Here is a 10613-nt window from a genome sequence, read left to right as displayed (position 1 = left end):
CGACCCCTGAATCAGCCTCAAACTGGGTCATTTAGCACCCTCTTGCCTTTGGTAAAATTTGCTCTGCCTTCCATATGATCTTTTTGGCCTTCGGCAGCTAAAACAAACCCTTCCCGACGATTTGCTCAACTGCATTGGCTAACTCGCACAACTTGGACCGCTCTCTCTGCAAATTATTTTGGCCTCCCTTTTCCTGCCTCTCCAACACTGGAAAATTGTTGGGAAACTCCTCTGGAATTCTCTCTACTACTCCCTCTGGCTCGAACTCTTCCCCAATTGAATCTATGCGCACTAAGTAGCTCAATCTATCTAATTCTTGCTCTCGCAATCGTAAACTGTGTCTATCTCTGTCCCATCAACTTGCTCTTATAATCTCTCGCTGGAGCTTCAACAGACATGATTAGATCCTCATCAACAACTAAGATCATCTTAGACTCGATCTATGTAAGTCTCTAGATCATTCTCAATCATCTTTAATTGATTCTCGTCAATTAATCAATTTTCCTAAGTTAGACTTAGGCATTTTTTAATTATTGATCAATTAATTTAATTAAGGCATTTCACAAGCTTATCTTGCGAAACCTTTTATGGGTTTTGGAGATCCCATGTTCCTTAGTCTGTTAGACTCAAATCCAGACTAGAACACAGGGTCAATACTACCAAAATCTAACAAAATGTTGGTGCATTTCTTCAATCAACTCCATCAATTCTTCTAAGTTTGAACATCTATGAACCTTTAGCATCTCCATCATCATTTGTGCTACTCCATGCTCTCTCTACATCTTCCACATCACTCTCATTTTCACCATATATTCTTTTTGGCATTGTTCTCCATTGAGCTAGTTCTATGGTTCCATCCTCTACATCATATTCTACAACAATGCTGCAATTGTTTTTCTTCTAGCCACTTTATCTTGTTCAATGCCTCATTATTTACAACCTCTATTGAATGTTCTTCAAGATTGGAGTTGTATCTCCTCTTCCATCTCTACCAAACCCTGCCACTAGAGGTGTGCTTCACTCATTTAGAATCCTCCACCCAATATCACACCCTTGCTATAGTTATCTACACTTTTCCTCTTTCATTGTAACTATTATTCCCTAAAATTCCCCCTTTTGTCATTGTAACAATTCTACCCAATGCCCTTCTTTCACTAGAAATGCCTCAATCCTTCAAGATTCTACTTTGCTTCAATACCACTTGATGCAATGAGGTCACAACCCCCTACAATATCTCACACACATGCAATGGAATTTCTTCCACAATTGCTACAAAAAAATTCAGTTCCATTATTAAATGCCACCATATTCTGCAATTCAACTGAAACAAGCATAAAATTTGCACCATACCACTCAGCATAAATAACTAAACAATTCCACATTTCAATTGAAAACAAGTAAAACCACCACAAAACAAATTTGCACAAGTTATTAAATAGATTGACTAATTTTCTCATGCCTCTTTATATTCGTCACAGATCTTTAAAATCTACAACATTCACACTACACAAACCAAATCAAAGGAAAGGCAAAATCCCTTTGCTCATTCATAAACTTCATATCTATGCTTGTTGCTCCATGGCTTTTGGCCTTGTGACTCTCCTAATCGTTCAAATTCCAAATACAATGGTTCATATTCCGATCATTGACAAAAATTCGCCAAAAACAGTATATACTTCACTACAATACATTTTTTATCACGAAATAAAACCAAAATTAAACAAATATAAAAAGAGGAACAAGATTGATATAGTGCCAAGGATGCTCTCACATTAGCAGTTGCTTTAAAATATACATCTTAATGTCGGGGACTACACTATATAGCATGGATTTCTTCAATTTAAATGCTATGTCTCAGAGGGGACTATTCTGCCAAAATCACCAAACACTTGCATCACATGAACTTCAAGAGGGACAAACCACAGTGAGAATGGAATCATGATAAAGACTTAATAGCATGAGAATGGAATCATGATAAAGACTTAACAGCATGTCACCCTCACTAATCAATCAATGCCCAATTAGCATAATCTAATGATAATCCCTTAAAATGTGGATTGTGCATATTAGTCTCTGGAATCACTTATTGTATTGAGAGAATGTTATAGATAGATATAATTTAAGGGGCGACAGAGATAAGTTAATCTTTTAAGACGAATAAGGCAATTTTCTTAGGATGTTGAGAACAGACCGCCCTCAACACAAGCTTTATCACCAATTTCATGATACGTGGGTGTTGAACTGTGACTGGGATAAAATATTTGAGACTGGGTAGAAAGGAAGCTAGGATTAGTCGATGAATGTGCATACTTAGACTCGGCAGATGTCTGTCCGGCTACTGCTAGATGGCAGAATACAGCTTTCAAAACATGCATGTGCACAAGCTAACCCAGCACACCCTTGCTCAAAAGCAAGTGTCGAGCCTGTAAAAATATAAAGTAGACTGGTGTCAGTTGGGCATATCACCTTGGATGTACAAGCCTATCAAGCCATATTTCAGTTTCAGCAGGCTGATAAAGGATACTCGTGACAACTCCCAAACATGACAGTATTTCCGTCATGGTTTCCTAGCCCAACTTTATTATTTTGTAATTAATTTCCTTTTGTCTTTAGGTGGTAAGCTATTTCTAAATCTACAAGAAATTGATTTGCAATAAATCTTGAGCACAATACTTACAGTCCAAGTTCGAAAGAGTAGAAAAATCCTTCTTCACAAACTGGCCAGAAATGAGTGCCTCTTTGGATCAGCTAAAAGAATAAATATAAGTTCCTTGGTGATGTAAAATAACCATGGAAAACCTTAAGGACACACCTTTTTATGCAATCTCACTGCCTTAAGTAATTTCTCTAACCTTGAATAAGAAAGACGATGCCATAGTCCAATATAATTTATCCAACTTGCCAAGCCTAAATTATTTTTCCGATGGCAAGCAATTTTCAACATCTTCATTGGGTATCAGCAAGTCACACTCTGCTGCATCAATTATGAGACTTAGAGATTGTTTCACTTTATCATCAGCAAATATGAATTTTATTGCGTCCTTTGCCAGTCGGAATAACTCCGGTTTTGTGAGTTCTGGGAAATGCAGCAAGAAAGAGGTAGTGAGAATATAAGCTAAATCAACTTTGAAACAAATGATTCTCAAAGTTCAGTCATTGGCAATCTTACCAAAACATGAAGCAGCCAGAGCATATTCGCAAGAGATTGTAGTGGAGAAGACACCTGGATCGTCTGTGCACAAGATCAAGGGATGTTTTTCCTGGTACAGATCAGCTGCAGAGTAACGCAATCGTGATTTACTTTCTGAACAATCCCATAATCAGGCGCACTGAAGCCATCACAATAATTAGAAAATAAATCGCCAGATTCAGATCTTCAGTATTTATGGTATTTAGAGGATATCACATACTTTTTATTCTAGAAACAAGATAGGTCACATGGATCCCTTTGCTAGATTCAATTATTGGCCTCGGATTGAAGCCAAATTCAGGCCGTTCAGGGGTCCATACAAGGACAAAATTATCAATTCATATCAAGCTCTAAAATCTTTGGAAAGAAATCACAAAGAGACACATTCAAAGAAAAACCTACATCAGGAAGATGACAATGCCCCATTTTCTTTTCTAACTAGGTGACACATAGGCATCTTGCTGGGTTTACCTTTGCAAGCCATAATGGAAAAGAAATACACTATATAGAAGACAGCATTTTCTACAGCCTGACTAAAACTAAATTCAATAGTGTAACTTTTCAGTAGAGACACCTAACCAAGGAGTTGATACATGGCCCTCTGTAAAAGAATCATCGCTCTCCTACCAAAAAAAAATCAGGTTTCTCTAAGATTTTAGAGGGACGAGAAAATACAACCTATTCATAAGAGAATTGTACACAAACTGGAAAGTTCAATAGATTACAAGTACTCAAAATGGTACCAGAAAAATCAGATAGGTTTCTTATGACAGATGGGTAAGGAAATAGAAAGAAATATAATATTTACATACTGATAACAAGAGTTGCTGAGAGAAAAGAGATAAATAGTTGTATTATGCAATAATGAAATAAGAACTAAAATGTTGGAATTTCCATGCACCCTAGGTCTGGTCTATGACTTGACCATAAACACAGTACAGATGCTCAACTATGAAGCACTCTGCACAGAGGAACATAACAGCAAACAGATTGTAATATTCTAGGGCAATTTTTTGTACTTTGGTTTTTCTTAGATAACTAGGGTTTTCCACAAATTTTCCTTTGCTCATTCAGACATGAAACAAAATAGAATGGTAATATCAACAACACAGTCCACAAAAGTAGTACTAACAGTCAATAAAATGTAATACAATATTCTGCAACTCCAGTAAACGTTCCAAATTTAACAGTGCTTCAATCAACCAACAATTTCACCCTGGTTCCTATTCACTGATCTGAATATGTCTGATATAAATTGGACAAGTCACACAGATTTAATCCTTCTGATCAGATATATACCTAAAGACCTTCAGACGAAACCCTAGCTCTACTATAGAAAATTTACCAAGGCCACTGACTTCAGGAATGAAAGCTGAGCTACCACCAGATGATAACAAGCTATTGGAGAGGATGATCAAGCCCGACTTTAGGACCTGCCTTTAATCTGTACTCTGAGATGCCTTAGGAAATCATTTCTGCGTTGATTAATCTTGATATGGCCTCGGGAGTTTGGCCTAGCTGCTACACGGGAGTCTTGGGTGCCTCAGAAGATCTGCATCTTACCTCAGTGAATCTCAGTCTGTCAGATACAGGAGAATTTTGGATTCTTTGGGAGACTTGCGCCCTACCTTGGTGAACTTCGGCCTGTCAGCTACATGAAACCCTCGCATACCACAGAATAATGCCGGCTTATTTTTCCACAGTGAAAACTCGGCTGTCACAGCAACTTGCGGATCTGCCTCAGGAAATTGTGACCTATTTTGTCACAGAAGGGTTTCGATTTCCTTAGAGAATTGGAGGAGTTTCCAGATAAATTCATTAGCTCTTGCCTTAGATCTATTGCCCAGAAATTGCTGTCCTTCAGAATGATGAATTCCCTATTTTGCCAGAACAGAATAGAAAAAATATAAAAAAGGTTTACTAACTAAGGTGGAACCTTTCACCACCGGAATTAGTAGGAAGAAAGGGGTCTTAAGACCCTTGGACCTCAGGCTCAAACAAAAACAGAGACAAATAATCCAATCCAATGATCAAATGAAGTCTAACTCTCTTAAATTTATAGTTTTCTCCATGGGCTACCATATTTGAAGGTTTGTGTAAGCAACCCCCCATTTTGGGCTCTTTTGCCCCAGCCAACCCAATATTTGCATAATGTTGCCCCAACATTGGAAAAATTGGACTTTTACCCCTTTATCAAGACTATAACCTATGGGGTTGGATAGGCTATTTCATTCTCCATTAACCCATCAATTTATAGGGAACATTACAGTCCCCCCTTCCTGACATTGCTTGTCCTCATGAAATGGCAAGTTTCGTTGCTGCTTCTCCAATTCCTTCCTCTTAAGCTAAAGAAGCTCCTTCTCACGAGAAGCTTTCCAATGATACAACTGCTCTGACTCTTGCTTCAGCTTATGTTGCAGTTGTACTTTGTGTCTTAATCCATTGTATTTCTTCTCGAAGTCGCTTTGCTTCTTCATCACTTTTTTGCTTTTGTTTTAGAAGCTGTGCCTGGTTTTCCTGTGTTTTTTTTCCAATTCTACTATCTGTGATTCAAGTGCCTTTAGCTTATGAAGATATCCTTCTCGTATATTTTGTGCATTTTCATCAGTTGTATGTGAATTTTTTTTAAGTTCAGCATTTAATCGATCCATTTCTTTCAATAGAGCCCTTCTTCTCTTCCTCAAGCTCCATAAACTTTTTCTCATAATGCAGCTTGAGCATTGTAGTGTCAACTTTGCTAACTAATTTCATTTCTGCCTCTTTCTTCTTCAGGATTTTGTCTAGTTCTTACAACTCCTTACTCATCTCATCCTGTAACAAAGAATGCTCAAGTTCTTTTGTCACCTCATCTTCTTCTTCACCTTCCCTAGATTCATCACCTCCAACATCAATAGCCTGCAAGTCTGCAATGTCTGTAAAAGCTTCATAAATGACACCACTGTATGATTATCAATATCAAGACAATCAAAAAAACACTGGATTTAGTAGCCCTGGTAGTTTGAGAATTCATTGCAGCTTCTAACTGTTGCACTTCATTTTTCAGCTCTTGTATTTTTGACAAGTAAATTTTGATCAAACCCACACCCTGGGAATCATCATCATCATCAATCTCTTTCCATATCTTTCCATTACATGATTGCTCCAGTTTCAGACACAACTTTTCTTTCAGTATCTGTGAATCCTTCATGCATTCTTCTAAAAGTTTGGACCTTTCATGACACTCTCAGAACTCCTGTCAAAGCTCTGCATTGCTTGCTTCAAGCTAGGAGATTTTATGCTTTAGAACCTGCACCTCATCAGATGAGATACCTCCAGCATGACACAAAGAAGCTCACCTTGCAAATACTCTAACTGATTCCCCATTCTTTGGTGTCACAGTTTATAATGGCCTTGTTCTGAATGTTGCGAGTTCAATTTGCATACTTCAGAGTATTGAGTGTTTTTTCAGCATTTGTGTTAGCAAGGTCGACACAGGCAATCATCACCATTCTGTTGTTTCCTCCAAGAGAATCCTGCAAGAGGCGAGTCAATTTACCATCTCTATAGAGAACATGACCACCTTCTTTGTGCTTTTTCTCATCTCCCAATGCACTTATGACATTTCTGAGTGCCAATAAACCCTTGTTAATGTGAACACCTTCTTTGAAGCAGAGACCATCTTCACCTGCCCTCTTGGCTCGTTCAGAACATGCAAGACCCACTAAGTGAAGCTTTGCACATACAAAATCTTCACATTGATCTTCTGCAGTACCTTGATCACCACTTAATGCCACATCCTATTTCCGCTTATTCACCTTGTTGATTGTAAAGATAGCATGGGAACAACTGGATTGATTATTCATGTTAGTGCTTCCAGTAGCTCGAGACAACGACCCTTGAGCTAAAACAGAAGCCAATTCTTCTTGAGTGGTGACATTTATCTCTATTACACTCGTATGAGTTATTCCACCATTAGTTGCTTTCAGAATTTGTATGAGTGCCTTGACATGGAGAGTTGGCTTTCCACCACCAGGACCATCTAGCTTCGCTGCAGCTGGAGGATTTGGGTCACGTACATCATGCACTTCTTTCAAAATCTCAATAAATGAAACTTTCAACATCATTTCTCCCTTGTCCTTCAACCCTTTGAATTTTTTAAATATGGCCTCCATAACCAAAGGAATAATTCCTTCTGTGTTTCCACCAAGTGTATATTCTGTTCCCATTGTGTACATCTTTCCCTTCAAGCATAACTGCATTGCCTTTGCTGCTCATTGATTTGCAGTTAAGCCTTGTACATTTGATGCACAATCAACAACACTCATCTCATCTTTATAAGAATCATGTGTTCTAGCATCTTACTGATAAGGTGGATTTGGTATAGGCATTTCATCCTTGCCACTGACTGACTGTGAAACTTCACTAATGCCTCTTTCTCTTTCCCTAGAGCTTCCTTGCATCTCGAAACCTACTACTGTTGAGGATATCGTGGTCTTTGTTTTGCAGCTTATTCATACTCTCAAGAAAACTGCCATCATTTGAAAATTTATTTAGAAAAGATGATGTTGTTTGGATAATTTCTACACCTTCTGAACGGACAACATTACCTTTCTTTTTGTTTCTCCAAGATAAGGATTCATTTATTTTAGGTTCTTTCATGTGTGATTCATGAACAGAAATATCCCTCAAATGATATCTATTGTTATCCCTTATCCTCCGATCATCCTTGTCTATTTCATTATAAGTACCTTCATGGCCTCCATTTCCATGTTCACCTCTTTGTTCTCTTTTCCTGTCTTTGATTGCATGCAAATGAGCATGACCAAAATCTGTTCTAGTAGTTGATACAAGTACAATCATTTGCGCCAGTGAACCCCATCACTCTTGGACTACTCCATCAGTCTTCTAACCTTCTCAAGTTGTTTGTTTTTGTGCTCGCTTCAAAGCTTTCAATTGCCAACTTGCACCTCCATCACCAACAGCAGGTGGTGGTGGCAACTTTTCTGCTCCTGCCTTTTCTGGTTCATCTTTATCTTCCTCTGGATAACCTGAACCCCCATCTTTGAGAAATGGATTCAATTTCTTTGGATTTATTTTGAGCTTCTCTTCTTGCATGTCTTGTGAAGGTTCTTCATCTTTTACGATGTTGCAGGTTCAGTCTTCATAATTATCATTGTACTTGTTTCATTGTATATTTCATGTACAAACAAAAGGAGAAAGAAAAATTATTGTTATTATTATTAATAATATTTCATTAGTCAAGCATGGTCTTCATGTTTCTTGGGTTTATTGAGTCAGAATAAAATTTGTCATGAGTCAATATACTGTATTCGAGTCATGTCCCATTTGAACTTTTGAAAGAAAGAGGGAAAATAATTTTATTTGAGTAAAAATAGTCAATTCTGTCCCCACAAGACCAAGTAGGACTTGCCTAGACAAGTCGGCCCTAGAAGGGACCTATTCAATCTCCTGGATGTGTATATACAGAGAGCAGTTCGACCTCATTTGGTCATCAATTGGCATCTTCAATTTTTATGCAAGCAAGAGCAAGAAAACAAGCGAAGGTCAAAGGACAAAGAGAAAATGTCGAAGGAGAGAGAGTGAAGGTCAAGAAGGAAGAAAACTGAGCTTTTTATCTGTCTTTGTTCACACATGTGATGTACTGAGGCAACTCTGCAAATTACAGGGTCAAAATTATATTTCTGCGAAGGTGTTGGGGCAACTCTACGAAGGTTCTCGGGCAACTCTGTGAAGTTGCAGGTCCAAAATTTTGATCTAAAAGAGCCTTGACTATCATTGACTTGGTTGGACTTGACCTTGTTAAGGAATTCTTGAAGGAGAGCTGACTTGGGTCTTGTGGAAGGTCTTGGTCTTGATTTTTGGGTCTTGGATTTCTCACTTTGGTCTGATTCTATAAGAAAAGAAGTTGGTTGGGTTTTCCCCCTGTTGAGAAATCTAGGGCAATGTATTAGGTGATTTCTCTTCTATTAGTAACTGCTTGTGAGTGCTTTTACTTCTTTAGATTAGGATCTTCTTTTACATAGGTTATAAGTGTTATGCTTCACCAAACAGCTACCAATGCATAAACTATAAAGAGACAAGAGACACAAAATATAGGCTGTTGGCCAGAGCTAAAACTTCTCACTCTTTGAGAAGAAAACTCGCACAAATTCTTCTTGTAGAGATTCCAACTGATGAATACCAAGACCAAGACCTTTGACCTATTTTCCCTTCCAAGACTAAGACACAAAACCTCCTTGATAAGATTCTTCTTGCCTTTCTTCCTCTTTCTTGGCTACCCTTTAGAATTTGGTTTCCTTTTCACTACTTCAGAACTGCTCCTTACTTCAGCTTCCTTGAGGACCTTAGAGGACTGTATTGTTGTCCTTACTGTTGCCCTTACCTTCTTACCTTTGCATTGCTCTGCTGCCCCTGCACTACTTACCATACTACTACCTTACCTCACACTATATTGTTGCTTCACCTCACACTACACCGTTGCCTTATCTCACACTGTACTACTGCCTTATGCTTCAGATTACGCACTTTCTTGGCTACCCTTTCTCTGTTGTACCTCGCACTTCTACTTCAGTACTTACCTTGCACTGAACCCTTACTGCAGTCTTATCTTCGCACTGAAATCTTGTCTGACTTGCATACCCCTTAAACTCTTGTCCGAAAATCTGTCTCTAACTGAAATTCGGATGGCTCTATTTATAATGGTTTGCCACTGAAATAAGCCGACCTAAAGAAAGTAAAGCCGACATGACTGTTAAGAGGAGATAATTAATTTCATTTGAAACCAACTTGAAGAGGGATGACTTGTGCTTGTCTTGGAGGGCTACTTTACATTTCGATTGACTTATACATAAGTGTAATATGCCCAAGAAGGGTACTTCATACATGATAGACTCAATTTGACTTTATGACCATTCCTAAGGACTCACAATGGGAGCCATTACTAAAATAGAATTCCTTGCTCATGAAACCCATGAGATTACATTACAGTAATTTTATTTTTTCTTTCTTTTCATCAATTACATAAAATCACAATTACACATGTCATTATGAAGAACGAACCTAGTTACTTTTCAACACTCCCTCTTAACTAGGGAGGTATTCATAATGGTACTTGGTCATTCTCAATCTGAAGTATTTCTCATAAGAAGAATTGGATTGCTAACCCATTTGTATAGCATCATATCAACCAACATTGTCACATAGCAAGGCCTTGACTAACAGCTCTATCTCTCCACGAGATCTGAGCACAATGCTGGCGAGACCAATGATGTATAGACACCCTCATCATTGTCTCTCTCGGAACATACCCCACCCGGGTTCTCAAGGTGTGTTCCACCAGGACTATTCTTATCTTGGATTCCCAGTCCTCAAAGAATATCGGTCCTCTACGACTACTCTTATCTTGGATGCCCTAACACATCCT

The 10613-nt window shown here is 38.3% G+C and overlaps 1 protein-coding gene and 1 pseudogene across 2 annotated transcripts in view; both read right to left on the bottom strand.

Moving 5' to 3' along the window:
* Positions 1 to 1750: 1750 nt before the first annotated feature.
* Positions 1751 to 10613, bottom strand: part of LOC149141957 (adenosine/AMP deaminase family protein) — a 240879-nt gene continuing 232016 nt past the window's right edge. The window contains exons 10-13 of one of the 2 annotated variants that reach the window (XM_089449110.1): positions 3170 to 3274; positions 2853 to 3076; positions 2678 to 2717; positions 1751 to 2423 (exon numbers count right to left, since the gene is read on the bottom strand). In XM_089449110.1, coding sequence (XP_089305236.1) covers positions 2913 to 3076; positions 3170 to 3274 — 269 coding nt within the window. In that variant the 3' untranslated portion in view covers positions 1751 to 2423; positions 2678 to 2717; positions 2853 to 2912. Of the gene's footprint in view, positions 2424 to 2677; positions 2749 to 2852; positions 3077 to 3169; positions 3275 to 10613 lie in introns of both variants that reach the window. The other variant, XM_089449109.1, reaches the window with a different exon arrangement.
* LOC149141958 (kinesin-like protein KIN-4C) lies at positions 5437 to 10363 on the bottom strand (annotated as a pseudogene).

This window comes from Pinus tabuliformis, chromosome X (assembly GCF_031772625.1).
Source record: "Pinus tabuliformis cultivar Carrire ecotype Pingquan chromosome X, CPIR1, whole genome shotgun sequence".
NCBI lineage: Eukaryota > Viridiplantae > Streptophyta > Pinopsida > Pinales > Pinaceae > Pinus > Pinus tabuliformis.
The sequence above is the reverse complement of the archived record's forward strand: the minus strand, read 5'-3'. Positions and strand labels throughout refer to the sequence as shown.